General features: G+C 60.0%; 7 protein-coding genes across 7 annotated transcripts; all 7 read right to left on the bottom strand.

Annotated features, from left to right (window-relative positions):
* Window positions 1–2,636: 2,636 nt before the first annotated feature.
* On the bottom strand, window positions 2,637–3,443 carry LSCM1_00223 (uncharacterized protein; the record flags this gene model as incomplete). The annotated part of the gene is made up of 1 exon (XM_067317875.1): window positions 2,637–3,443. The coding sequence occupies one exon, from the start codon at window positions 3,441–3,443 to the stop codon at window positions 2,637–2,639; it is 807 nt and encodes a 268-aa protein (XP_067173980.1).
* Window positions 3,444–4,474: 1,031 nt separating this feature from the next.
* Window positions 4,475–5,479, bottom strand: LSCM1_00222 (uncharacterized protein; the record flags this gene model as incomplete). Its single annotated transcript, XM_067317874.1, has 1 exon — window positions 4,475–5,479. One exon carries the CDS (start codon window positions 5,477–5,479, stop codon window positions 4,475–4,477), a length of 1,005 nt encoding a protein of 334 aa, XP_067173979.1.
* Window positions 5,480–9,007: 3,528 nt separating this feature from the next.
* Window positions 9,008–10,720, bottom strand: LSCM1_00221 (uncharacterized protein; the record flags this gene model as incomplete). The annotated part of the gene is made up of 1 exon (XM_067317873.1): window positions 9,008–10,720. The coding sequence occupies one exon, from the start codon at window positions 10,718–10,720 to the stop codon at window positions 9,008–9,010; it is 1,713 nt and encodes a 570-aa protein (XP_067173978.1).
* A 1,095-nt stretch (window positions 10,721–11,815) lies between these two features.
* Window positions 11,816–16,291, bottom strand: LSCM1_00220 (uncharacterized protein; the record flags this gene model as incomplete). The annotated part of the gene is made up of 1 exon (XM_067317872.1): window positions 11,816–16,291. One exon carries the CDS (start codon window positions 16,289–16,291, stop codon window positions 11,816–11,818), a length of 4,476 nt encoding a protein of 1,491 aa, XP_067173977.1.
* Window positions 16,292–17,668: 1,377 nt separating this feature from the next.
* On the bottom strand, window positions 17,669–20,059 carry LSCM1_00219 (uncharacterized protein; the record flags this gene model as incomplete). The annotated part of the gene is made up of 1 exon (XM_067317871.1): window positions 17,669–20,059. One exon carries the CDS (start codon window positions 20,057–20,059, stop codon window positions 17,669–17,671), a length of 2,391 nt encoding a protein of 796 aa, XP_067173976.1.
* A 4,067-nt stretch (window positions 20,060–24,126) lies between these two features.
* On the bottom strand, window positions 24,127–24,987 carry LSCM1_00218 (uncharacterized protein; the record flags this gene model as incomplete). The annotated part of the gene is made up of 1 exon (XM_067317870.1): window positions 24,127–24,987. One exon carries the CDS (start codon window positions 24,985–24,987, stop codon window positions 24,127–24,129), a length of 861 nt encoding a protein of 286 aa, XP_067173975.1.
* A 1,508-nt stretch (window positions 24,988–26,495) lies between these two features.
* LSCM1_00217 (uncharacterized protein) lies at window positions 26,496–27,605 on the bottom strand (the record flags this gene model as incomplete). The annotated part of the gene is made up of 1 exon (XM_067317869.1): window positions 26,496–27,605. One exon carries the CDS (start codon window positions 27,603–27,605, stop codon window positions 26,496–26,498), a length of 1,110 nt encoding a protein of 369 aa, XP_067173974.1.
* Window positions 27,606–27,860: the final 255 nt, after the last annotated feature.

Raw genomic sequence — 27,860 nt, 5'->3', positions numbered from 1 at the left:
ACAGAGGCACAGGCGGTGGGGTGCGCGGGCGAGGGGACGGGGCGGGGAGGGGTCCGAGACGCTCCAACACACACACACACACACACTTGCGTACACGTGCAGTCATAGCAGATCTTGGTTATGTGAGTCAGTGGTTGTCGTCAGCGACCGTGTCCGTTAACGGAGATAAGTTGCTTTGTTGAAATCATCGCAGCACGGTGCAGCAAGCGCGCGCGCACCAAAGGGCCGGTGGCGCATGTCCTATCTTCGCTGTGCATGAATCGTCCCGCCCACAGGGCAGATGCGCGGCACGGGATTATAACAGCGTCGCACAAGCAGGGCAAGCAGCCCACCGCCACCGCCGGCACGGCACGGCAGCACTGGGCATGCCAGTGCACACCTCCTCTCACCATTTGTAGAACATCACCACACACGCACACGCGGAGACCCTCAGAGTGGAGTGATTTGCGATATGTTCGATTTCTCAGCAGGCGTCCAGCTCAGCGCACACTACAATGAAACATTTTTTGTCATCCTGTGGTCGGACTGGCGCAGACAGAGGCACAGGCGGTGGGGTGCGCGGGCGAGGGGACGGGGCGGGGAGGGGTCCGAGACGCTCCAACACACACACACACACACTTGCGTACACGTGCAGTCATAGCAGATCTTGGTTATGTGAGTCAGTGGTTGTCGTCAGCGACCGTGTCCGTTAACGGAGATAAGTTGCTTTGTTGAAATCATCGCAGCACGGTGCAGCAAGCGCGCGCGCACCAAAGGGCCGGTGGCGCATGTCCTATCTTCGCTGTGCATGAATCGTCCCGCCCACAGGGCAGATGCGCGGCACGGGATTATAACAGCGTCGCACAAGCAGGGCAAGCAGCCCACCGCCACCGCCGGCACGGCACGGCAGCACTGGGCATGCCAGTGCACACCTCCTCTCACCATTTGTAGAACATCACCACACACGCACACGCGGAGACCCTCAGAGTGGAGTGATTTGCGATATGTTCGATTTCTCAGCAGGCGTCCAGCTCAGCGCACACTACAATGAAACATTTTTTGTCATCCTGTGGTCGGACTGGCGCAGACAGAGGCACAGGCGGTGGGGTGCGCGGGCGAGGGGACGGGGCAGGCTTGCTGTGTGTATGTGTGTGCGGCGGAGGAACGGAGGGAGAAGCAGGTAAAGGACGAGAGGGGCCGGGATCGTGTGGCTTTTTACGTAGGGAAGGGCGAGCCTTGTGTGTGTGGGCTTGCAGGTGTCCAGATGAGATGCAGAAGCGTGACGAGTAAGAGACGGAGATGTGGCGGAGAGTGAGAAAGACGCGCGCTCAGGGTGGCTGGGCTGCGGGTTCGATGGGTCCTGTGTGGTTGCGACACATGGAGATGGGCGAACGATACCAATGCAGCAGTGGCATGGGAAATATTCGTTTTCTGATCAGCCCTGCGTCGCTGGAGAGAGAGAGGGACGCGGAGGCGGCCGGCGCTTAGTGTGTCGCCCTCCTCCCGTGCACCCGTCAAAAGGAGGATGGCGAGGACACGATCCCACTGTGTTAAGGACCGGACGACGCAGGTGAGGACGAAAAACGCAGCGCTTTGGTACCGTCGGTGTGTGTGTGTGCGCTTTTTGTTTCGCGGCTCCGTCGCGCATTGTGGAAGAGAGGGGGCACAAGGAACGTCACCCGTCCTCACCACGTGCCATTGGGAGGGCGCCGCACGGATCACATCACGTCAGACGGACACAAGCACGTTTTCTCTGCTTATGTTTACCATTGCGGTCACATTGGCAGCTTTCCGCGAGAAGAGCGCACACGCGCTGCACCCGATTGCCTTACCCCCCCCACTCCCTCTGCGCTTCAGCAGCCGGAGAAGAGGCGAAGATAGAGAAGGCATGGGGCGCGCCCTCCAGGTGACTGAGACGTCGCAAACTGTTACCCAGAAGGAGCTGCGAGAAGCCATAGTCAACACCTCCTGCGTTGCCGCAGTGCTCCGCGTGCGGGCGTCTAGCGGGGAGCAACTCGCACACAGCAATCTGGTCAACCATCGCAGCGGAAGCCATAGAGAGGGAGGAGAACCGTAAGAAGGGGGCAGCGACGTAGTACGTGAGCAAAGGGTGCTGCAGAGCTCCAGCGAGAATTACCAGCGAAAGGCCCCCTCCGTGCGAAAGGCAAAGGCGCTATGAGGCGCCGCCAAAAAGCGGTGGGTGGCCAGTGCGACGACATTTTTGTAGCTCCCAACAGCCCCTCCTACTGAATGTCGCCCAGCCACCCCTGTCCTCGCCACGTCACGCCACTCCACGCCCACTCCCTCCTTCCACGCACACGCACATACATATATACACACACAGCCGCTTAAAAGCACCAAAGAATGCAACACAAAAAAGAAATGCTCAGCGCCAACAAAGCCCATTCAGCTGTCTCCCTCCCCTCCCCTCCCCCATAGAGATGAATACCCCACACACCTACACACACACTTACTTGCACCTCCCACCCTACGCTGCTACACGAGTGACACGCGACTGCCGCCGAGAAGGCAAATGGAAGCGAGATGGTGACGGCGTCGACGCATCGAAACAAAGGGAGAGGGGAGGAGGAAGACGGCTGACACTCACTTGCACGCGTTCATCTACGTCATCATCTTTGCATCCCTCCCCAGCGCTCTCACAGAAGCTTTTTCTTCCGGAGGGTCGACTTGAGGAAGCGAAACTGCATCCAAAGGACACCAGAGATGATACCGATGAGGAGCAGTGAGCACACCCACACGCGGGTAAAGGTGCTCTCCGAAGTAATTCGCATGCGGGACTCCCTCTGAACGCTGTCCCCCAAGTTTCGTGCTAGCGCATCAAGCAGCCGCCCCATCGCGGTGAGCTCCCGCTCAATGGCCTCCAGGTAGGCGCGCGGCTGCAGGATGTCCTTCAGCTCTCCCCCTGCCTCTTGGTAAGTGTAAACGTCGAGGCCATCGATCTGACGCCGCTTCTGCATTGTCTCGACAACCTCTTTGTCGGCGTTGAAGCCGCCCTTGCGCTCCTGATCCAGTTCGATGCGCACCTTCACTGGCCTCTCCGCCGGGGCGACGAAGCTTGAGGAGGCGGTAAAGCAGATGAGCTGCTCCCCACTCAGTACTCTGGGGTTCAGCTGCACTGCGAAAGAGTGCTCGCCTTCCATCATCTCCCTGTCGTAGTACACGTTCCCTGTTGCGTCCTTCACGGAAAGCCGCAGCTGCACCTTTGAGGCTGGCAGCATGGGGTTAGCTCTCCAGTTGTACACGCCGGTGATCTGACTCTCCCCAACGTTCTCAATGACCTCAGAAAAGCACAACGGCTTGCCGTCAGTGAAGTGATAGGTTAGCGCGTTCACCGTCGTGGCAGACGGGACGAGAACGACAAGCACAGCGAGGTAAAGAAGCTGCTGCGGGAAGCGCGAACGGCTCCAGTCCACGCGTGCGCCCCCTCTAGATGATGCGCGCATTGCTGTTGTAGCGGCGTCGATTCGTTTACGCAATGATCCAACTCCTCCTCTGAAGCTGATTGGATCGAGTCAACAGGGATGAAGGGGGAGGAGGCGAGTGTGAGGGATAGTCAGCGAAATGAAGGCGAAGCAAAGCCCAGTCCTTTTTGTGCGTACGTCCTTGTGAATAGGTGCTCTTCTGCGGTCTTGTCGTGATGGCTCGTAGTGCGTTTGTACTCACCAACTCAGTCGTCAGAGAGGCGGGCAACCGACGATACGGGACGAAAAAAAAAAGAGGAGAAGGCTGGTGAGAAGAGCAGAAGGCGGTGGGATAAAGCGGAGCTGTAGAGGCGAGGAGGGAGGGAGAGAAGCGCCCGCGCATGCGTGTGTGTTGAGGAGGGGAGGGAGAGGGGCGGTGATCAAGAGGAAAGGCGTCGAAGAGCCGTCATCGTTCAAGGCCGATGGCTCCCACTCCCACTCCCCTCGTGGGCTCCCCATGTTGCCGATGAACGACGAACCCGACCAAGTCGCTCCTCTCCTTAGGAGAGCGTTCAGTGAGGCGAGAACGCAGCTGCCATCGGAGAGTGATGGCGTGTCTACGCAGTCCCCTCCCCATCTTTCTCCTGTGCCTCCGCGCTGCCGCCCGGAGTCCCCATATCGGCAGTGGTTGGCCTTTCTTCCATACGTTTCGTCCACGTCCGTTTTTCTTCCCGAGTTGGCAGGTTCGCCTGCGCAGACGCATTATACATCATCGGGACAGAGCCAGCGAGCCTACACGTGCACGCAAGCGGGCCCCTTCCGCAGCCTTCACAACGTTCTCCAGGGCGTCCGCCATGGCTGCTAGAGAAATCAAACGCGATCGCAACAGGTGCAGCTACCTCTGTGGCGTGGAAGTGAGTGAATGCTGATGTGCGTGCCTGTATACCCGCATCGTGGACGCCACTCCGTGGATCAGACGACGACAAGCCCGCACAGAAAGACGCACTCGCACCGCTTCCATGAAGATGCTCCTCGCCATCAACGCGAAGCTACCCCCCCCCCACTTCTTACCTTTACAATAACGTCCTCTGGCTATTGACCTGGCGAATCCGCTCCACGGCCGTCTTCAGCTCAAGAATGCTACGGATCACTTGCAGACGTCCGGAGGCGACAGCGGATGCATAGAGAGGAGCACTTGCGTTCGTCATCACGTCCGTGGGTAGCTCCTCGGCGTCGTGTGCGTACCACACAGCGCTCCAGCCGAGCTCAAGCGGTGCATCTATGTTCATGAGCGAGTCGTCCACCATGACAAAGTTTTCTGGGCGCAGATGGGCCCGCTTGCTCTCCACCTCCTCGGCTTTGACTGAATTATGCAAGGCCGAGGAAGACATAAGGCCCGAATCGCCGCCCGCTGCCGTCGTAGTGGCGGCCAACAGTTTTGCATCTTCGGTAACCTGGTCGTCAATCGCCTTGTAGATCACCTCGTAGGCACGCCGCATCGGCTTGTTGGCCGTCTCCGGATACGTTAGTCGCCACTGGTCTTCGTACGAGAAGCCCAGCCACTCCACCTCATCCTCGCAGTCGGTCTGATCGTCGGTGCCATGATAATCCTTCACGGGCCGCCCGGCCGGACGCGGTCGGGCGAATATGGGGCGCAGGCCTTGGCGGTCGAGTATCCTTCGCGCGTGCGCGTGGTTGGCGTTTGTGAAGTAGTAGAGGTGATCGACACCGGTGGGGCACAGTCCATCGTGCCCCTCCACATCCTCTGGCACGTACTGCATGCTCACAAGCATGTCGACCAGCGGCTTGTTATAGTGCAGCTTGTCATACGAGCACTGGTGCACAAAATCGCTGTACTCCTTTGCGTCGACCTTATACTCCTTGACGTAGCCGTAGAGGGAGAGGCCGTAGTTCAGCCAGTACTTGCGAGAGAGGTACTCCACCTGCTCGGCCGTCAAGCCAACCCTCTGCTCCGCAAAGGCGAAAATGCGATCACGCATCTCATGGTGAAAGCCGGTTTCGCTGTACTCGTACAGCGTATTGTCGATGTCGATCAACAAAAAGAGAGACGGCAACATGGGCGTATGCGCCACGACTAACTGGGAGGGCAAGCCAAGAGAAAGAGGAGGGGGAGGGCGAAGCAGCAGAACGAAAAACGGGGTGAAATCCAACGGGTAGCCCCCTTTTCTGCGTCCGTATGGAGAGGGCTGCGGTCACCCCCCTTTCGCACCACCCCAAAACAGTAAAAAAACGAAACCCGAGCGCTGTGTATTTTCCCACAGGCCTCTGCTCATAGCACAGCTGCCTCCGTGTGTGCGTGTGTTAATGGAGGGAGAGAAGGAGGGGAGAAAAGGGAGAAGGTTGCAAGGGCGTTCCAGGATGGGAGTTGAAGAGCAGAAATAGAGAGACGCGACGGGGGCGGGGTGAGGCACGCCTCCACTCAAACGCAGCTGCGCCTGCACTGTTCCTCGGCTTTCTTCTGCGCATGTCCAGAGATGAGACACATTAACGCTGCTGAACGAGCTGCATAATCGTCTTTGAGCCGCCATTATGAGCAAAGCGAAAGGGGGTTGGGGAGACGGGGGAAAGAGGAGGCGTGTAAGAGAAAGCGCAACGCAGCTGAAAGAAGGAGAGACATGCGGGCTAGTTGTATGGCGAAAAGGCAAGGGCATTGAAGCGCTGCCCAACCATTTAGGAAAACAAGGGCGTTGCGGTACCTGCTGTGCCACGCATGTGGACGTGGCGCTGCCCAACGCACCGCACGCTCCGAAAGATTCCTTGCCGACTTCATTGTTGCCCTGGTATTGCCCACCCTCTCCTCCTCTCCTCAGGGTGTCTGGACGTTGCATTGACAATCTCCGGAGACCCGAGAGGTACCATCGGCTGACCCCTTTCCAGGGTCTTTTCTTTTTTCTTGCGCGCTTAACGTGCGGTCTATCCTTACGGCATCCCCCTCCAGCGAGTGAAAGAGCGGCTGCGTTGCCGCCGCGTGTTATGGAAGGGCGCAGAAACCACCCTGCGCACAGACGAAGATACAAGCATGCCAGCCGCAGCGGGTGGGCGGGCGGTGAGCGCAAGCACCGGTATCCATCTAGTCGACGTCGTGCACGCTTCCGCACCCGTCCCCTTCTAAAGGCAGCAACCTCACGCACGCCTGCAAGGGCCTTCGTGGGAGAGAACAATCCAAGCAGCCCACCGCCAAAGTGAGGGACTCAGTGACGCGCAGCGTATCGGCCATTTCTCTTTCTGCCAGCGTCCTCCTCGCACCACGAACACGTCGACTAGTAGGCCCACTACAGCTGCAGCCCACACTCGCCCCTCTGACGTCCCACGGCTGCATCCGGGTCGCCCAGGACGCACCGCCTGCGTGCCGCGCCTCGCCCTCAGCCGCTTCAAGCCGCGCAACTCCGCGATGGCGTGCGCGGGCTCTCCACATTCGGGCCTGCAGGGCTGGACAACGTGGCTCGTGGCGCTCGCGCCACGCCCCCGGCATCTGCGCCTCATCGGCACACCCCGTCGGGTGTGGGAGGGATGGGAGGCAGCCATGGACACCCGACAGGCGACGTCCGCGCAGTCCGAGTGGGATGCGCGTAATCAGGCCATCGCGCGCGCCATCTATGGCATGAAACCCAACGGGCTTCCAGCCTCGAGCGATAGGAGGATGCAGTGCTTCTCATTGAGCGTAGCAACTGCAAGCAAGGTGGACGTAGGTTGTTGTCTCTAGGCTCATGAGGGTATCGCCATCATGCAACTCCGCGGCCGCTGCAGATTCGGTGACTGCGTGCACAACAACGACAGCCCGCAGGAAGCAAAGGAACTTTGCCAACGAAAGAAGAGCCGTTTTTTGCAGCCCGCCAGTTTTCTTCTCGTGGCTTGAGGGTTCCGCTGACCACCCCTAGTGAAAGGACACTTTGAAGTTCATCAGGAGGCTGCGAGCGAGTTGGGCGTGTTTGCGCGGCGCTGAGGAGAGGGTGATGTCTGCATACCTTTTTTTTGCGAGGGCTGACGCAGTTCCGCTGCAAGCCAGTGATTTTGGCATGGACGTCCCTTCGTGCCCAATGCGCAAACAGGCCTTCTCGAGCCAGCGCGGACACACGCTGCCGGTCGCGGCGCAAATGCGCTGCGAAGCTGAGAAGCAGTCGGTTAGCCTATTCGAACACGGCTCTGCTAACAGCGTTTTAGGTTAGCTATAATGACTGCTGCTTCTACAGCGCGCAAGTGCTCAGGGACCCTCCTGCACAGCATGCCTCAGGGCTCTGCCTCCAGTCGGCCGCCGTGCAGAGCCACGCTTCATCAATCAGTAGCCTGCAGAAAAGGCAGAGACACTTCGTTGGCCAAGACCGCCGCCGGCTAGGCAGACGGTGTCGCGGGTACTGCGATGAGCTATGCTTAAGGTGTCCGCTTGTGTCGAGCATCGGCCGGAGATGCTCAACAAACAAGCGTGAGAAGCGGCCCCCTCTCCTTTGCGCGCACAAGGCGAAGGCCCGCCGGTGGCGTCGCCACACGCCGGAAAGTGTGTCCTTCGCTTCGCAAGTACGCGAAGCTCCACGAAGCGCTTAAGTTTCCGGTGCGCCCCCCCCACCGAGTGAGCGGGTGGCCGTGCGGCGTATCGCACACCCCTCCGTGTGAAGGCCATGAGAAGTGTGTGGTTCTAAGCGGTGGAAGCGATGCACATACCCGAGTCCTTTGCATTTCGTCCTACGAATCCAGAGACTGGGGCGAAGACCGTCTCAGAAATCCTGTCCAGCGAGTGAGGTGTGGGCCGACGCTGAAACGCTTCTGCGTCGTCATGGTCATGTCGTGATACACCCAGTCGAAAGCGCGACTTTAGTCCCCCCCCACACACATATACGCACACGGCTCCTGTTTCGGGGCCTCGACGGCGTTGGGGTGCTTTCTGGGGGAGCCACTCTGGGGCGTCCAGGGTGAAGAGGTAAGCACCGGAAAGGCAAGGAAGAATCCACCAAGCATCGGAGAGGGCGTAGCGACCATGAGGAAAGGACCGCAGCGGGAGAGAGCGAGCGAGGGAGAGCGGGGAGAGAAGGGGCTACTCGCGCACGCACCGACAAGAAGGGCGAGGCAGCAGACAGCACTTCAGTCCCACACGGTGGGTGGGTGGGGGGAGGGAAGGGGTATGCACGCGAGCGCGTACAGAGATGCGCACATTTACAAAGGAAAACGAACTCGCGGTTACTCGTCAGAGAGCTTTTATGAGAGCAAAAGGGGAAAACGGGCAGAGAGGAAGGGCGGCGGCGACGACAGAGAGAGGGGAAAGGGGGAAAGGGTCGTCTCGCGTTGAGTGAACGCACGCATAGATGCCCATCCCGGACTCGTGTCGACACAAACCTGAAATGGAGGAGAGAGAGAGACAGACAGACGCACACATCAGACGAGAACAGACAGAGGTGGAGAGGGCAGCCCAGCACAGGTGCGCCGGGTGACCGTAAAGGGGTGCGAAGGGAAGGAGCAGCAGAAGCCACGGACTGGAAGGCACTGGCCCCATGGGCCCCACGGCCTCCGCGGAGCGATGCCGCCGTCGCTCATCGATCTCTCGTGTCACCAGCCTCTCTTGAGCCTTCGCTGCCATTGCGTCTGGCATGGCGCATTTATTGGCGCGCACGCTTGGCCGGTCGGGCAGAGTCCTCATCGTCGCTGCTGTACTCGAACTTTTTGTTCTGAATGGAGCCGCCCTGCATGCCGAACGCCTGCGAGCCTTTGGCGTGCGGCGCCATGCCAAAATGGCCGCCACCACTGCCGGCGCTAGTAGAAGACTGCTCGCCTGGCATGCGCATGCGCGGACCGTCGCGGCCGAAGCTGCCCATCATGTTCCGGTTTCGCTTCGGGACGTGATAGCCACCGCCTTGTTCGGCCCATTCGCGTAGCCAGCCAGGCACCTCCTGGCCCGCGCGCTCTACCAGTTCCACTAGCTGGAAAACTGTCGACGCGTTCAGCTGAGTCTCGTGCTTTGTGATCATCGTGAAGGACGCACCCTTCGCGCCTGCGCGGCCCGTACGGCCGATGCGGTGAACATAGTCATCAATTTGCATAGGGAAATCGTAGTTGATGACTGTCTCCAGCTCCTTGATGTCGAGGCCGCGAGCAGCCACATCGGTGGCCACCACGCACAGCCGCGGGTCCTTGCGGAAGCGCTCCAGGATGAACTCGCGCTGGCGCTGCTCTTTATCGCCGTGGATCGCCATGCAGTCCACGCCGTTGCGCTTCAGCTGAAACTCGAGGTAGTCTGCCGTCTTTTTTGTCTTGCAGAAGACAAGCACGCGTTGGTTGCGGTGACGCTCCATCAGTCGCTTCAGCTCATCCAGCTTTGCCGCCTCGGTGGTCAAGATGAAGTTCTGGGTGACATCCTTATTCGCCAGCAGCTCCATGCTGCCGACGTTGATGCGCACCCAGTTCTTCTGGAAGCTCGCGGCAAGGTTTTGGATATCGCGCGGCCATGTGGCCGAGAACATGAGAGTTTGGCGGTCAGGGCGTATTTGACCGCAGATGGCGCGCACCTGCGGCTCAAAGCCCATGTCCAGCATGCGATCCGCCTCATCCAGCACGAGGTACGTCACGCGCAGCAAGTTCACGCGCTTGATTTCCATGAAGTCGATCAAGCGTCCTGGGGTGGCCACGAGGATGTGCACACCCTGGCGAAGCAGGCCCAGGTGCGGACCCTTTGGCGCGCCACCGTAAATGCAGCCGCAACGAATGCTCTGCGGCAGCACCTTGATGGTCTCTTGCTCGATCTGCTGAGCCAATTCTCGGGTTGGTGCGAGGACAATGACCATCGGCCCATCGCCCACCTTTAGTGGCTCCTGTAGCGCGATATGAGCCAGGGCTGGCACAATGAACGCCAAGGTCTTGCCGGAGCCGGTCTTCGCCACGCCGACCAGGTCGCGTCCCGACAGAACGATCGACCACGACTGCGCCTGGATGGGGGTGGGGGCCTTGAATCCCTGCTCCAACAGCTTTGCCTTCAGGTACTGAGGCACCATGGTCAGCATGTCAAACTGTGTAATGGGGTTCGGGCACTGGTCCGAGTCGGAAACGGTGATGGAGTTGGCTTGGCGCCACTCCTCCGCCTCGCTGTCACTGAGATGCTTCGCCTTGCTGGCGCCTCGATCATCTTTCACGCTGGCGGCCTTACGGATCGCGCTGGCGTCGACAACTTTCCACTTGCCGGGGACCAGGCTCTTGTTCCCCCAGTTCACAGGTGTCAGCTTGCTACCCATCGCCCCCGAGCTGCCGTTACTGCGGGCACCACCACCGCGAGACGTGGCGGAGAACCCGGAAAAGGGGCTATAGTTCCGATCTGCCATGAATGCAATCTGAGAGGGGACGGAGCAATGGGAAAAGAGTAGCGTGATGAGCACGATGTACCTCTTGCGTGAGCGCCTGCTGATCCAAGTATATGAGCTACGCGGCGTATGCGTCGGTGTGCACGTGTGAGTGAGGGTGTAGGGGGGAGGGTAAGGGAGAGGGAGGACATAGGCGGAGGTGCTTCGCTAACGTTCCGCCATGGGCGAGTGAGAGAGCGGCGCGACAGAAAGACGGCAGGCCTCTCTTTTTCGCCGACGATACAGTGCCTTAGATAAGCGAAGCGCGCGCAGGCCGCAGTTTCTGCCACACTCACACACAACGCGCGTTCACATATGCCGAATCACACTCGATCGTCTTCTGGTCTCCACCGCCTGACTCGACACTGGGGCCATCCTGCCCAGAAGAGGTGCATCTTTATGTGCACTCGTGGATCCGTCTCGTTTCTGTCGATCTTCTACACATCCTACAAGACTCTATCGACTCTACCGCGGGGGACACGACGCGCGCACGCGAAAGCAGGCGACGCGCATGGCGGGGAAGGAAAGGGGAGAGGGAGGGGTAGCAACGACCATGCTGGCGCTCACGCCAGCATTGAGGCAAAAGGGAGTAAGAGACATACACACACATACACACAAAAAGAGCTGAGGAGCAAACGGACAGGCGCACCCACACAAAGCACCAAGAGGAAAGGGAAGGGGTGCTGATGGACTGCGACCGACAGAGACAGAAAGAAGCGCGCATGAGCGTAGGCTGCCGCGCATGGCGCGGAAGAGACCGCACATGACACCACCAACCACAGCCAAAAACAGAACGCAAAGGTGTACGAAAGAGAGAGAGCACGCCTGCTACCGACAGCACTACAGACACGTGCCTGCAACTCTTCAGTCATGCGAGCGCACGCTCCAGTTCTTCGGTAGAGAAGGAAATCTAAGACTAAAAAAAACAAAGCAACTCGGTGCAAAGGGCTAAGTGGAATGCACCTGCCGGGCAGTGGATGAAGGGGAAGGAAAGGGAAGGGCAAACCGAGCGAACGCGACCGGTGGGGGGGGCACCGTGTAAGGAGAAGAGAGCCGGTGGCTGTTCGCTTTTCAAGCCTATCTAACAGGGAGGTTCTCCTTGCCACCCAGCGCGCGGGGCGCGGCTGCCGAGCCAGCCGCTCCCGTTGCCGTCGCCCCCGCTGCTGCTGCTGCTAGCTGCTGACGATGACGGTTCTGCTTGCGCTGGCTAAGCAGAGCCGCAATCATGTTGCTACTACTCGCTTGCATCCTCTTCGCTGTCGCGGCAGCGGAGGCGCTTTCCGCAAGGGAGCCAAGTGAAGCGGCGCTTTCGACGTACGCTGCGCAGGTTGGGGTGGGTGCGCTTTTCAAAGACGTCGCTTCTGGATGAATGGCCTCCGTGGCAGCTCCAGGCGCGTGAGCGACTTTGACGCGCCGTAGCCGCCGCTCAGCGGCGCGCACTGTTTCCTCCGAAAAAGGAGGCTTAACGCCCAGCCGGTCCAACACCGCAAGCTGCTCCGCCATGCTAGCCTTCAGAGTGGCCAGCTCCTGGGCCACAGTGTCGTGGCGGCGTCGCCAGACCACGCCCTCCTCAGGTGCTGCTTCACCGCGCTGGCTTGACGCTTTGCTGTCCAGCCGATTTGGTGTGCACAGCGACGAGAGAGCTAGGGTTGCACTGCCATCCTTAGAGTCGGTGCAACCAACAGCCTGAACCTCGGCATCCGCGCGCTGCGTAGCTGCTGTCCGCTCCGCAGTCGCCTGCATTGCTGTCGACTCTGCCTGCATTCGGCTCACCAGCGCATGCAGCTCTGCGCACTCCCGCTCCCGCTCCCGCGCCTCTGCCTCTGCCACAGCGGTGCGCTCCAGGGCCGACATCAGTTCGTGGTGCAAGAATACATTCTTTGCTTCTGCGCGGCACAACGCCTCCGCGACGCTTGTCTGCTCCGCCACATCCGCCAGTTTCTCTATGGTGTCGTCATCGCCGTCGTCATACACGCCGCTAAGCGTCTCCCGCTGGCAAGTTGGGTTGGCAGCAGCGGCAACGGTGAGCCCCGCATGTGCGGAAGCCTGGCGACCGTAACATAGGTGCGCCTCATCGTCCTGTTCGCTGCTGTCCTCCCCGTGTAGATGGGCCCCACCCACTTCACCGCCGACGGGGTACATGTGAAGTGACGGGGTCTCGCTGTTCAGCCCCTCTCTGCTACTCGCGCTCCGAATAGGCGGGCGTATCGGTGACGGCGATGAGGCGGAGGACGAAAAGAGCCTCATCTGCACGAGCGGCTGCTCCTCGCCTACCGCCGCTGCTGTTGACGACGATTTTAGAGCGCTGGCAGACTGCCGCGGTGAGATAACCTGCCCGCGCGTGATGCTGCCCGCTGAGTCACCCGGGGCGCCTACCGTGCTCTCCGCCTCAGTGTATCCGCGAACCGCATTGCTGTTGCTGCGCGGACTGCAGGCGCCGCAATAGCCATTCAGTTGCAATCGTGGAGGCGGCGTCCTACCTGTGCTCTGCTCACCGCCAGTAAAAGATGTGGCGGCAAGAGGCAAAGTGGGCGAGTTGCCCCCGCGACTGCCATGACGAGCCACTGGTACTGCGGCAGTGACTGCAGCGCTCCGCGGAGCAGTGCGGCCGTGAGAAATGGGGCAGGAGGTGAGTTGCTTACTTCCAACGCTGCCGGCTCTCTCGATCGCAGCGAGGCCGACTTGCTGCGGGGCGCCATCTGCTCGGCGGGCCGAGCAAGCGACAGTACAGCCGCTATGATTGAATTGAGGCCACGATGATTCCCTGGTTGCGCAGCGCAGCGACAACGTAGGTCGTCCGCCCGTGCCATCGGCAGATGCGAAGATGGCCGCTGCACCGCGTGACTCAGCCGGCTCGCGTTCTTCATTTTTCACCGCCTGTGTCAGCCCCACCCCTGCGGTATCGCTTTTCATCGCCGCCCTCCTTTGACAGCAGGAAGAGATGCTGAAGAGGCTAGCTTCTGCCTCGCGGTCTACATCTGCGCTCGCAGAGGCTGCAGCCGCAGCTGAGAAAGCCGTGTCTGCTGGTGCCGCTGACACAGACGACGACGGCTGCAATGGAGATCGGCACGGCGAGGAAGTCGCCGCTGTGCTAACCAATTCCTCTGCCGCCTCTACGCGGGCTCGGCCCACGCAGAGCTCTAACGCCGACTGTCTCGGCAGTGGGTTGGCGCTGCTCACCTGTGGCCGAAGTTGCAGCTCAGCGTCGGTGTCCACTTTGGGGAAGCTCTGCTGCATAATACTTGCGTCCTTCTCCTCCCCTCCCTCCGCCCTTGCGCCTGCGGCGACCATGGCATCCATGGCAATGGAGCGAGGAGGGGACGGCGACGGTGTAGGTGGGCAGAGCATCCGCGGCGGCGGCCTCTGGCGGCGCGAGGCGCATGGCGTGAGTGGCGGTGTCGTGGAAGAGTTCAACATGAGCTCCGCAGCTACTGCTGAGACTCCTTCAGCCGCTGTAGCCCTCGGCATCCGTTCCAAAGTCCAGGGCTCACCAAGAGGTGGGACGGAGAGACCAGGGGATCGGCGCGACACTTCAGCCTCGCCTCCGAGGCTACGGGTGCCGTAATACACCTGCGAGCCTCTCCTCATGAGCTCCTGCTGAGGTGGCGCAAGTGCTTCTCCGCGAGAAGGCAGCGGTGTGTTCTGCGACGAGAGCGTCGCCACGTCAGCGGAGTCGAGTATAGCCTCCCCCAAAGCCACCGGTGCATCCCTTCTGGCATATGAGATGTATAGCGGAGCCTCTGCTTCAGCGCGGTCGAGTGGGTACCCTTCCGCGGGGGGCGACGTTAAGAGGCCCTCACAACGGCGAGGAAAGATCGCGCGGGAGTCGCTCCTGCGCAAGGCGTCTTCGAGCACATCCACATGTCTGCGCTGGGCCTCTGGTGGCGATGGCGGAGAGAAGAATTCGTGCGCTGACGAAGTCGGTGCAGTTGCCTCTCTGCTGAGCGCGCGGCCGCCGTGATGCGCGCCGAAACTTTCTGCATCGCACTTGACCGGCTTCCTGGGCCGCTGGTCCATGAACCAGTGGCCCTCTCGCGCGCTCTTCACCGTGTCCTCATCATCCGGATCATCCGTTGCGTCGAGGGGGGCCGAAAAGGACCAGGAAGAAGGCGTGCGTCGACTTTCCACCCGACTACCCTGAGCCTCCTCTGCATTTTCGCTGTGGCACTGGATAACCGGGGTGCTGTCTTGGCTTGCCACACCTCCATCGCTCTTAGCACTCGTCGCAACGACGATGCCGCCGCCACTGTGTCGCCGCAGCCGCTCTTCCATCTTCAACATAGCGCTTTCCACCTCAGCGTCGGTGCACTCAAGCTCAAATAGAGTACGCGCGCCCGGCGGCGGTGCTGAGCGGTGAGCATCCAGCATGGCCACCGCCTCACTAGACTCCCGTGCAGTAAGGCCTCTGGGAGGCGTCGCGTTGGCGCGCGCTGCAGACGACAAGGAGAACGAGGTGTCTGTGTCCTGGGGTGATAGGGATAGCAGCGCATTGCGACAGGGCAGCGCCGCACTTTCCAGCTGCAGCGAAGGCGACGCGTCAGGTACGCCAGATGCAGCGGCACAGGGGATGGCCAGCGCACCGCGGGATTCAAGCGAGTCCGCCGTCCTTCTCACCACCAGTGCCGCATCCTGGCCATTCTGGCCATCCCGCAAGCCGCCAGATCTTGTGTATGCTGCCACCAGGGCTTCTGCCGAGTCTGAACCTCCAAAGTCATCGTGAGCTACAGTGGACGAAATCATGGCGTTAGAGGCAGAGTACACGAGCTTGCGGCCTGTGGATGGTGGGAAATCCTGCTGGGTGGCGTCCATGAAGCGCTGGCTTGCTGCGGCGCCGGTGCAACGGTCGTGCTGTCCGTGACTACTGCTGCTTGGAGTACCACGGGGCGTTCGCCTCTTCTTCTCTTCCCCAGAGCCTAGTTGATGCCTTGTTGCGTTGCTGACTTCTCCACGACCAAAAGCAGCCCTTTCGGTGCCATCAGTTGGATTAGGTGAAGAGCCGCCACGGTTGCAGTTCACATCGGCCTCGGCGTTGGGTGAAGCGCAATCATAACGACCGACATCCGTGCCGCGGTGCGGCTCCGATAAAGTTTGCTGCCTTGCGAAGACTGCATCCCCTGCTCTCTCCTGCTCGCCCCGCTTGCGCTGAGACGCGCCCTCGGTGTGCATCTCAGCACGTCTCAAGGCAGGCCCAGGGCTGCCATAGGCCTCTTCTTCCTCGTGCGCCGCAAGCACCTCATCGGTCTCCTCATCCGAGGCCCCGCCGCCGTCTTGGGTGTTGAAAATGACAGAAGAAAGCCTCGTGCTATCATTCTCGTGGCCAAGTTGCCCCTCACTGTCATGACAGCCAGCGCCACTGCCGCCGTGCATGAGGTCGGCGATGGAAGAGGCAGTGGACCTCGTCATAGACAAGGAGTCACGCAGGGCCGCTTCCCCGGAAGGGCGCCGTGCCGATTGGTGGCAGTGCTCCTCTACCTCTCGTGGGATGCAACATCGAGACGGAGATGGTGGAGGAGGCTGCTGCAGCGGCTCACGATGAAGGAGCGGAGAGCTCATGGAGGCTTCCCCCCTTTCGCGCGTCGTCCCCGTTACACGGCGGAAGGCACCTTCCCCCGCCCCCTTAGGTCGAACAACGCGCGCTTGCGTGAACGAACGTATTGGTGCTCAGGACGGCGTGAGGCAAACACTCCGTAGAAGGTGCACAACAGCGAGTTCGCTGAGAGCTATCTTGTCGCGAGCATTTACAGAGGAAGCGAATGTGCACAGCCGCACACAAGCCAAAGAGAAGATGCGGCAAAGGATGTGGAGGAGCGATACGCGAAGGATGGGGGAGGGGAGGGTCAAGGCGCACCCCCAAAAAAGAGCAAAGGAGGCAAGCGGTGGCTGATAGGGGGCGAGCGTCCGACAGGTTAGGCAAGAGGGAGCTTGCATGCATGTATGGGGGTGAGTGTGCCAGGGCGTGGCAGGCACAAGAAAGCAGCTGGAGGCGGGGAAACGAGCGTGGCGTATGCGTATGCGTGTGTATATCTCGCCCTCTGTTGTCGCTGCCCATGCCCACTGCCGCGCGCACGCCAGTGAAGTCTCGAGAGGTGATGATGGCTCTGTAGAGGTGTTCTGCGCGCGTATGTATCAAAGGGGTAGTGATGGTGGTGCGGGAGAGGGAAGGGAGGTACGGCTGCCTACATGCCGGCATGCGGAATTGGCCGCTTCTTTTCCTCCGTAGTACAAGTGGAAGGGCGAGAGGGTGAGGGAAGGGGGTGGCTGTGTCCCTCTACGCGTGCGGCGGCCCTCTGCTCGTGCACCTATGCTTTTCGTTGTTTCTTTTTGGTTGCATTCGTCGCAGAGTTCAAGAGTTCATTTTTTGGGGGGGGGGATGGTACGCGTCGTGGTGTAAAGGGGGGAGCAGCGTGGGCGACAGAAAGCAGAGGGCCAAAGTGGAACGAGCTGCAGTAAGAGGGAGGGAGGGAGACGGGGGAAAAGAGGCTGGAGCGACGTCACCATCTCAGACGTCGGGTGTCGAAAGAGGCCTCAGAGTCATGAAGATCGAGCAGCGACTCCAGAGCGCATATAGAAGTCCATGTCGACCCGCATGCAGGCGTACCGCTGGAGTGGAAGCGAGTCAGGAGAGCGGTGCGTGCGGAGGCAGTTGCGGAAGCCTGAGAGCATGCACGCCTGCTCACCAATGGGTTCGCGCCGTTTCTGTTGTGGCGTGCACTTGACCCCGCCCAAGGAATAGCTGCCATCCCTTTCGTAGGAGTGATAAGGGGACAGCGAGAGGGGGAGAGCGATAGCGATAGCGTCGGCGAGCAGCCGGCCTGACCACGCAGGTGTCGACCTTGACTGTCGAAGGCGTTTTCTCCAGGCGCTGTTCGCGCCCTCGCCCCCGGTCGCCCTCTCCTCCATCACCCCGCGCCAGTGGACATAGAGCATGCCTTACTTGTGATAAGGGAGGGGCGATGATATCGGTGGCCGGGCTGGTGCCAAAGAGCGGGAGATCTCTGCAAATGGAAACCTGCTCTCCATGGACGTCATGGACACGCCGGGTGCACGAGCCGCGAGGGCATTGCGATGCGCGCGGTCAGCGCAGCCATCACTGCTCCCGTGAGCATGGTTGATAGTGGAAGGGAGGGAAGTTGTCGAAATAGCGGTGGGGGTAGCGGGGAGCGGCGGCTCTACTTCGCGCCCTAGCAAGGACGGCAACGCCGCCTCTGTCTCGCGCAAGAGCCGCCGCAGGCGCTTAGAAGGTGACTCTTTGATGCTGGCGTCCCCACGGTTGTGCGTGTCGACATCGAAATCGGGATCCGCAGTGCCCCAGGAGGAGGTCAAGGGTCCGGAAGAAATCAACGACCGACTCTGCCTCGAGGACACCTGCACCTTTCCCGGAGGAGCCCATGTATCATGAGTCTTGCCATAGAGGCGCGCTCCGACGGCTTGCAGGCGCTGCAGTTGACGGGCCACAGAGGTGGCGAAGCGCTCCTGTGACTGCTGAAACGGCCCACACATAAATGAGAGGTCCTCCGACGCGGTCGCCGCGTCCCACTGGTAGAGACGGCGCGCATCAGGCCTTGGCGCAAGCGCCCCTGGCCGTCGTGGCACCGCGGCGGTGGTGGCTGCAGTGTGAGAGGCAATGGGGCTGCGCTGTGTTGGCGCAGGAGTGTCGTTTGATGGCACGCCTGCTGGCGAGGACGCAAATGGAGCCGAAGCCACAGTGGCAGCACCGTCTCCATCCCAGGAGCCCTCCAGTGGCCGCGGTGGGGTGAGGCAGCGACGCAGCAACGGACTAGCGATGCGGATCTCTTCCAGCAAGCGGCGGCACTCTTCCAAGGCCGGATAGACGTAGCGCGGCAGATAAGGCTCGTCAGCCGCTGAGGCTGCTGCACCAGTATCCGGCGCACTGACAATACCACCAGAGGACCTTGGAGTCCGTGGTGCGCTTCTGGTGGCCATCCTTTGCTTTCCTGGCGCGGTCTTTCGCCAGAGCCTAGCGACCAGCTCTGGCTGCATTCTTTCGGGTGTCTTTTTTGAAAGGTCGTGTGGTGAGTCGAAAAATTTCTCCGCCTCTTCAGCCTCGTCTGCTGTGTTTTCCTCTCCGTTACTGTCAATAGAAGGGCAGTGAGGGGAGCGGCGGGGCAGTGCCGTAGAAGCGGCCGCCTCTCTCTCCTCGAGTGCTCCTGTGCGGGCAGACGACAGTGCTGAGCGTACAACTGCGGAAACGACTCGCGCCTTTGATACCCTCGTGCGGCTGCCAGTGGAGCTGCTGATCGCTGCGGATTCGCCGTCCTTGCCCTCGGCAAGACACGCCTCGATCGAGACCGTGCCGAAGCGATCGGTGTGATCACTCGCGGCAGCGCCGTGGCAGCACGCCGCCGGCGCAGTTAACGGCACGTTGGCATAAGGCTGGCACCGATCCACTTCAACGCTCCCAACAGCAGTTGGACCACGGCCGCATGACAAGAGCGACAACGTAGGGGACGCGGCCTCTTTTCTGCTGTGGGCTGACCGTTCAAAGAGGGGCTGGGATGGTGCGCGGCGCAGCTGCCTCTGCGCTACCAGATGCGAGCGATAGGGTTCCTTTTGGTCCGTTACGTCGACAGGCGAGCATCGGCGCAAGATTGCGGTGCCACAAGATGGCTGTGCTCCCGACACCGCCGTCGTTGCCGAAGAATTCAAGAGCGATAATGGCGAGGCAGCAGGCGGCGGCTCATCAGCGCGCTTGCTATGCACCGCACATGTGCACGCCGTTGCGGCGCTGGCGTAGGGGTGGACAGATGACGAGTATGCGGGACTGGGGAGCAGCGCGTGCTGCAGAGGTCTGAATTCACCTGTGTCATCTATGGAGAGCACTTGAGCGGTGACTGCGCCGCTGCCAAGGCGCGACCCGGTGCGAGCAGCGGTACTATTCGAAGTAGACCGCAAAGCCTCTGCAGCTGTGTGCTGCTGAAAGTTCCTCTGGAGCTGGGCGTTGTCGCTGTCTCGAAGCATCTCCACACTTAGCACATTCCCCACCATGCTGTGAAACGTGGGCGCCAGTGCTTGAGTCCGCAGCGGAGGTGGTGCCGGCGCTGCCGTGGTCACGAGAGGTGAGTTGGCCGCGCCACCCGCAGAGAGACGCGCTTCTTGGCCACCACATCTCAGCTCTAGGGCCGCTGCTGCAGACATAGGAGCAGAAGATGTACCGTGATTCCACGCACTGGCAGGAGACCCCGACGTCTCCACAGGAAGAGGCCGGAGAAAGACGTCGGTGAGAGAGCACGGCTCTGGCAGTAAAGGGGCAGACTGCGTCTGCAGCGGGGAAAGAGGGCGTATAAACGGCGAAAGGGGCATCCTGATGAGCCACACGGGACGCCCGTGCTGCAGTGAGTGCGAGTAGAGAAGAGAGGGGACGAGATACGGATGGAGACGGAGCACCAGTGGCCCTCTTGATACATTTTGGTGAGCGCCAGTGCGACTGTGTGTGTGTGCGTGTGTGTATGCGCGCGCCGAAGTACGTGTGCGAGAGAGGCAGTCTTTGTGTTCACCAATGTGAAGTATGCGTATCTATGGGTGCGTGCGCTGGGGATTTTATGGCCGCTGTCTTCTCGAGCGAGTGGGCCGCTGTGCGTTGCGTACGCAGCTCTCGTCGCGACCCACGCAAGCACTCGCGCGGGGGAGGCGTAGGCTGGGGTAGAGAAACGGCGATGGCTCAAGATCGCCTCTCTCCGCGAAAGTTAAACTCTGCCTGTTATGCAACTCTCGCTCGCCTAATGAAATGCCCTACAAAGGACGAGGACGTTTCCGCAGCACCAGAAAGATGCACAACAGAGATCCTCCAGCTGGTTTGGAAGGAAGAGCGGAGAGAGGGGGGCGGAAGCACTGTTTAGTAGCGATGACAGAGCCCAGAGAAGTATGGGGAGACAGTACGTTCCAAAGCCACTAGCAGGGCTCGGCGAAAAGCGGCTGACTCTGGGGAGCGAACAGTGCAGTATCCGGGCTTACACACCTCTCCGCATCACCGCTTTACCAACACGGAAGAGAGAGGAGCCCGCCCTCCCGTTGTGCTTCTTTTCGGGCGTGGAGAGGACACTACCCCCGCCTGGAGGAAGAAAGGAGGAAGGGGGGTGAGGGCGTTTCTCCGACGGCAGCGTGCAATGCCCTGCGTGTCAAAGCCACGTGCGTTCGCGGGCATACAGTTTTCAGTTGCATACGTGCATTCGCCTAAGCGCGTGAGAGCAGCACGACGCAGACCGTGTGCAAGCGGCGATCGCCTTCTTTGCTTGAGCTTCAGCAGAATCATTATCTCCCGCTGTTGTGCCGCCGCCTCAGATTCCTTGTAAACAGCTGTAGAGGTGTTGGAAAAGGGCTGTGCTGCGTGGCCTCCCAAGCGCACCTCTGCTGCGCTTACTGTTGGCTAAGTTGCCAGTCTCAGCCGCTGCTCGTCGGCTACACTACCGAAACTAAGCGGAGTCGGCGAACACGTCGATGCGTTCGCCGCGGCAAGGCTGCAGAGCATGACGATCCATTCCACCACCACCCCTCGCACATTATCGCCGTAGCCTTGTCGCACGGTACCATCAGGAGGTAGAGATATCGTCGCGCGTCTGCGTCTAGCACCAGTAAAGGCGAGAGGAGCACGCTGGATGGTGCCGACAACGGATCGCAAAGAGCAGACTTCTCATCCCTATGGGGCCTTCTCACCACGGACACCACTTAGTCCCACATGACAGACGCCCCCTGCTACTACTGCTCTGTATTTACGCACTGCCCTCTCTGCCACCATGGCAGGGCGCCTTAAAGAAGTACAGTCCCAGGGATCTGTTGCCTCAGCAACCGTCGCCCGTGACCATCAGAGGCAGCGGCGCTGCTCTGTAGGATAGCCGACGCCAACGCCTCCTTGGCACTAAGCTGAGATTCGGCCTTCGCAGCGGGCGGCCGCGGTGACGCGGAGGAAGTTGATAGGAAGGAAATCGGCGTCGCATTCGCCGAGGGGGACTGCAGATTTTTACTTTAAAAACAAAGTCACCTGAGAGAAGCAACCGGGGGGTGGGGTGGGGGTAGCAGCCAGAAGTGCATGCAGGCCGCGAAACATTCGCCGTCGCTTTTCGTGTTGGCGCCCACAAAGCACCCTGGAAAAATATCTTGCGCCACATCACAGTAGCGCGACGAGTCCATGGCTCGCTGGCGCGGCCTCTTTCCGTAGTTTCAATAGGCAACGTGGCGGCCCTTGCGGGCTGCGTCGGCCTGCTCAACGAGGCACCACAGTGGCGCTAGCCCATCCCACTCGGGATCCCTCGCTGTGTTCGTGGGAAAGGGGCCACGACACAGAGAGGCGACGGAGACACGCACAAATTACGGGCCCCGATGGGGCTGAAGGTCTGCAGAGCCCTCTGCAGGGCTCCGAGAGATCGACATCGGGCGAAGTTCGTCGTTATATGCACCTGAGGAGGGAGTAAACGCCACGTGAGGTTGTGCGCCTGCGTGTTGAGTAATCGAACGAAATGTTCGAGCCTCAGCTCTATTTTTTTACGGCGGCATCGATGGATGCGAAGAAGTCACGCGAAGACAGGAGGGGGAGAGAGAGCGCGCGACTGAGCAATGCTTCTTCGTGCGCCCCTCGCGCACCGGAATGCCCAAGAGAGAAGGTGCACGTGGTGGCTCGTTTTCTTCTTTTTGTGCTTCCCTTCCCTCCGCTTCTTGTGCGCGTGCGAGTGTGCGCAGCCCATTGCGCTTTTTACTCGACGAAGAGGGGTGGGGTGGGTAGACTGCTATGGGTGAGGTACTCTCCCATCGCTTCACCACTCGCGAGCTTTGGTTGCGGCGCTCAGGGTGCATCCCTACTTATTTTTGCTTTGTGTGCGTGTCGCCTTCGCAGCAACCGCTCCTTCCCTCTTTCTCTTTGCTTTCGTTACGTCTGTCTCGGTTGAGGGGGGTTGAAGAGGTCAACGAAAAAAAAGGGGGTGGGGGTGATGCGTGACGGGTTTAGGGAGCACTGCCGCACACACGAGAATGAGCGAGGCGCCCTTAAAGGAGTGGGAGGGGGAAAGGGGTCTGGCGGAGAAACACCGGCACACAAGCGCATACACATGCGCAGCCAAATGCAGAGGGACGCTCCGCGAACGACAGGCACAGCGGCAGCGATGGGGTGGAAGAGAACAACACCGTACAGCGGCGAGGGAAGCGCCCACCCTGAGAAAAAAATGCGTCCGAGTACACCCAAAGAGGGAGAGAGAGAGAGCCCCGCCAATGATGCGGAGACGCAACGCGGCCATGACAACAGCGGCAAGAATCCGCAGGAAGTGGAGAGAGCGACATAGAAAAGGGCGAGGTTGCAACGAGCGCACTCATAAGAGGCCCACAAAATAGAGAGGGCACAAAGAGGCCCAGAAGAAGAAAAGCGGCGAGCGACGACGCAATGGGAACAATAGAAAGTGAAACGGTGTAGAGGGGGAAGAAGAGGATGGCGTGCTCTCACGAAAGGGGCCTCCCGCATCCTTCCAGATAAGCGTGCTGGTGAGAGAGAGAGGCGCAGGGTGCACTTGCGTCTTGTGTTTCGGCTGACCCCGCCGCAGCATCGCTGCTTCAGCTCAGAGAAATCCGCATGTGAGAGCGCCAAAGAAACGGGCAATACACAAGGAAAACGCCGCAGAAAAAAAGCAGCCGAGGGTAGACGGGATGCGAAGAGAAAGCAGCGGAATGGCTCATACCCATCGCACACGCATTGCAAGAGGGCACAACGACGGTGTGGAATTGAGCAAGGGAAAGCACGAAGACTGCATGGCAACCTCATGAGCCCAGTCGCCCTCCGCGCGAGCGCGAGCGGCGAAGCGAAAGGGAGGGAGGAGGAGAGAAGCAAAATCAAAAGAGACGAGGCAGGGGCAACACACGCGTCCTCCGTCGCATAGGGGGCGACGTATACGCGTTAGCAACAGACGCACGCATCCAGAAGAACGCAGACCACGCGCGAGGGATTCAGGAGGGGACGCGACAGAGAACAGCGCTGGGGTAGTACACTTGCAGACATGTACACACACGCGCAGAACCTTCTTCGTGCCAGGCGCTTGGCATGGAGGCGCCCCTCGCCACCCCCTCCCTCCCTTCCTCGTATGCCCTCAGTCGTTTGCGACTCACTCGCCTCCTCGACGCATCCCTCTCTGCAGGATCCGTCGTTAAAATATTTCTTTCCTCTCTGTCTCACATACCTTTTCAGCCCCCCTCCTCCTTTTTCAAGCAGATGCCACAACGCCAGCGGTGCGCCGCTCGCCCTCAGCCTCTGTTCTCGCCAACCTCTTGGGGGGGGCTTCCCGCAACTTTTCGCCCCCTGATGAAAGGAGAGAGAGAGAGAGAGCTGGTGGCGATGATTTGGTGTGTGTGTGTGTGTGTGTGTAAGTGTGTGCGTCTGTGGGGAGGAAGTCGACTCAACCAAGTGCTCGGCGGAAGTGCTGATAATCGGTGCACATCGGCGGTACCTCGTTGCGGCCGCGCGAGCGGTACTTGAGCAACTCCGCCTCGCAGCGACGGCCTAACGAGTCCCGCCAACTCTCCAGTACCTTCTGCTCCATCGACAAGTACACCTCCTTTCGCCGGTCCATCATTTCCGACATACGGGGCGTCGTGTAGAACGGCACCCGCAGCCCATACAGGGACGTTGTGCGTTGCACAATGAAGCCCTCGCTGTGCGAGGCCGTAAAGCTAAAGGAAGAGCCAGACGTGCCAGCGCCACGGAGACTGCCGCCGAACAGCGGGTTAGACGCGTCGACGTCAGTGTAGGAGCTCGACAAGAGCATCGCCACGAGCAGGAAAACCATTAAGGGAACGAAGAGTAGCACATTGGGATTGATGTTCACCTCCGTGTGGAATTGTGCGCCACCGGCGCCGGGGTACGATCCGTTCCCATTCGCCTGGTGTACGTTGCCAAAGAAGAACTCTTCGAAGAAGTCACGCTGCCCGGCTGGACGGCGGCGATACATACCCGCGCCGTTGGAGGACCGACGCGCACCGCCGCTTTCGTGCCGCTGCACGCCCTCCTCTCCATGCCGATCGTAAATGCTGCGCTTGGCGGCGTCCGATAGCGTTGCATGCGCCGTACCGACCAATTTGAAGGCGTCAGCTGCCTGCTTGTGCTTATTCTTGTCTGGGTGGCACTTGAGCGCCATTTTTTTGTAGGCGGCTTTGATGTGTGCCTCCGTGGCGTCTCTTTCTACCATGAGCACCTTGTAGTAGTTGCTCTTGTTCTGCAGCACGTACTGCACAACATCTGCATCTGTCATTGCGTTCATGGCTGCGAGGAAAATCTCACGGGTGCGTGGGACGGCGATATAGAAAGAGGGGGGAACCAAAAAGCGGTCGCGTGTGTGCGTTTATGTGTGTGTGTGTGTGGAGGGGGGGCGGCCGCTCGTGACACCACTGCGTTGCGTCACATAAGCAGTTGAGAGGGAGGCCACAATTACGGCAACGGCGCGAGCCACTCTTGGAAACACAAAGCGGCGGATACACACACACAGAGAAACCAAAACAAGCCCACTCACTCACGCACACGTGCTACTGCACAGCCTTCTTCTTTTTGACATGAAAGAATGTGTTCGCTGAAGCGCAGCCGATGTGGAGAACGCAGCAGGGGGGAGGGGGGCGCTAAAGGGGTGCGAAGGAGAAGAGCCACAGACTCGTCAAGAGGAGCCGAGAGCCGAAGAAAACGGCGAAATTGAAAGGGTAGTGAGCGGGAGGGTGAGAGGCGAGGCAGAGAGTTAATGAGGAACAGCCCGTACCGAGGCGGATGGGGAAGGGGGGCCGAGGGTGGAAAGAAACGGAAACAGAACGCAACAGAAAAAGAGGGCAAAGACACACGTATGCGCCAGCGCGCGCGCCAGCCAACAACCGACGGAGAGAAGTGCGCAGCTTACTTTATGAGAGCCAACTCTAAGTAATAGGAGGAGAACAGGACACAGAGTGAGAGGGACGAGGGCGGTGGGAAGAAGAGGTTCAGGCGACACCGACAGAGGAAAGGCTACGAAGCCGACGGACACCAACGCCTCTCCACAGCCGCTTGGACTGAATTAAGAACAGTCGGGGAAGCGAGGGATGCGCGGGGCGCTGGTACGCGGCTCTCACTCTCTCTGCGTACGTGTACTCGTAGAGGAGGACAGAGACGGGCAGTGACTGCTGAGACGTGAAGAGGAAAGTTTCTGTGAAGATAGAAAGAAAAAAGAGGAGGAAGAGAGAGGGGGATGCGCGGAGTGAGTGGCAGGAATTTGTGAAGGAAGGCGATAGAGCGGGGTGAGGTGGTGGTGGGGAGGGAGGGGCAGGGATGTAGCGATGCAGCTGGCCTACACTCCGAAAACACACACACTCGCACATCACGCGGTGTGTGCCCTTTTCTAATGTTTTGTATTTTCTCTTCCTTCCTTCGCCGCCCTCGAAGCCGAAAGCGCCGATTCACAGCTGATCTGTTTCCGCACCCCTGTCGCCATTGCTGATGATGCGCTTGTGTGCGTGTGTGTGTGTGCCCCCTTTGTCGGACCTGTTCCATGTTAAGGTGAAGCATAGCGGTTTCAGCTCTGCGCGTGCACCATGCACAAGTTGCTATGCCACACAAAGAGCGCTGAGAAATCGAAGCGGAAAAAAAAAGAGGAAGAGGCACAGCAGCCACATCAGCTCCACCACCAAAGGGCAATCACGCACTGCCTCAAAGGCTCTGCGATCCGTCGCCCTCTGGGACTGCGTGTCATGATGCCTCTTCGTGGACGCACCCTTTTTCATCTCTCAGCATCGCTTTCCTCCAAAGCACCGCCTATTCAGTCGGCAGCTTGGCGGGACCCTGCAAGACAAAGCGAGGGAGCTGCGCCAGAACCTGCGCGACGCTCCTATGCAGCACCTCCTCCGATCCACCGCTCTTGACGTCCCGGCGACGCGTGCCACCGGCGTCACTGCCGCCGCTTCTTCTCTCGGCTACGCAGTAGCCAATCATGGTCTCGGCATCCTTAAACTTGCAGCAGTCATGCTGGTAAAAGAAGTCAATTCGGTTCTTCTCCCCGCGCGTCATAGCGCGATAGCCCAAGTGGCGCCAGAACGGGATCGCCTGCACATCAGCCGAAATCATCAGGAACTCCAGTCCCACATCCGCGCACCAGTCCAACAGCGCCGCGTTCAGGAGTCGGCCAAAGCCGTTCTTTTTGTACCCGACACCCGTCGCAAACAGTGGCATCTCGGCAAACCTTATGGTCTCCTGCTGATGCACCGATACAGTGACGGCGCAGACGATCTCCTGCGTGGCCAGGCAGCGCAAGTACCAAGAGTACGAGCCGCTTATGCGCTTGCGCGTGCGGGTAGAAAAGTTGCTCGGCAATGTGACGATGCGATGCAGCTCGGGCGGGTCGGGGTGAAGGAACTGCGAAGCGTACAACTCGATCACCTCTTCGCGAGCCTTCTCGGACTGCACACACCCGAATTGCAACGCAAACGGGCCAGGGCCGGTGAGCTTCGGAAAGTGCTCTTGAATCGTGGAGCGGAGCAAGCGCTGGGCGTGTGTGCGGCGTGGCGCTTGGCTTGCGACCGCCGTCGGGCTTCCCACAGTAGAAAACGACGTGCGGCTGGCCATGAGAGAAGAGCTGTCGCTCTGCTGACCTGCAAAGGAGGAGCTCGCTCCTGCGCATCCTGCCCTGGCAGGTGCCGAGGAGTCTGGGCCGGCCGCCGTGTGAAACATATGATAATCGTGGAAGAAGATTAGTCGTTGCACAAAGGTTGGATCTACAAAGGTGTGGGCGTACACCTTGGCAATCTCCCCCCGTTCCTCTCGCGTCGCGGCCCAGTACGCCTGGGCAAGCTCGTCTAGCTGAGCCTCATTAAGCTTTACGGTGGAGTAGAACTTTAGCAGCGTCGCCCGCTGTTCCTCGGACAGCATCGTGTGTGTGTGTGTGTATGGGTTGTACTCATCTATAGTGCGCAAACGACAGCAATGAACTGAGGGCCGCCCGTGCCTCGCCGTGCTGCACGGGCGAGTGGCGTGTGGAAGTAAATTATATATATATATATGTATCTGTGGGCTGGCCCGCAGGCGGGCGGGAGAAGGGACGTTTGAGGGCCTCTTCTGTTGCGCCTGACACTCGTCAACACACCATCGACAACAACCAAGCAACGGCATTGTCCGTGGGGGCGT

Source organism: Leishmania martiniquensis, chromosome 36, assembly GCF_017916325.1.
Source record: "Leishmania martiniquensis isolate LSCM1 chromosome 36, whole genome shotgun sequence".
Lineage (NCBI taxonomy): Eukaryota > Euglenozoa > Kinetoplastea > Trypanosomatida > Trypanosomatidae > Leishmania > Leishmania martiniquensis.
The sequence above is the reverse complement of the archived record's forward strand: the minus strand, read 5'-3'. Positions and strand labels throughout refer to the sequence as shown.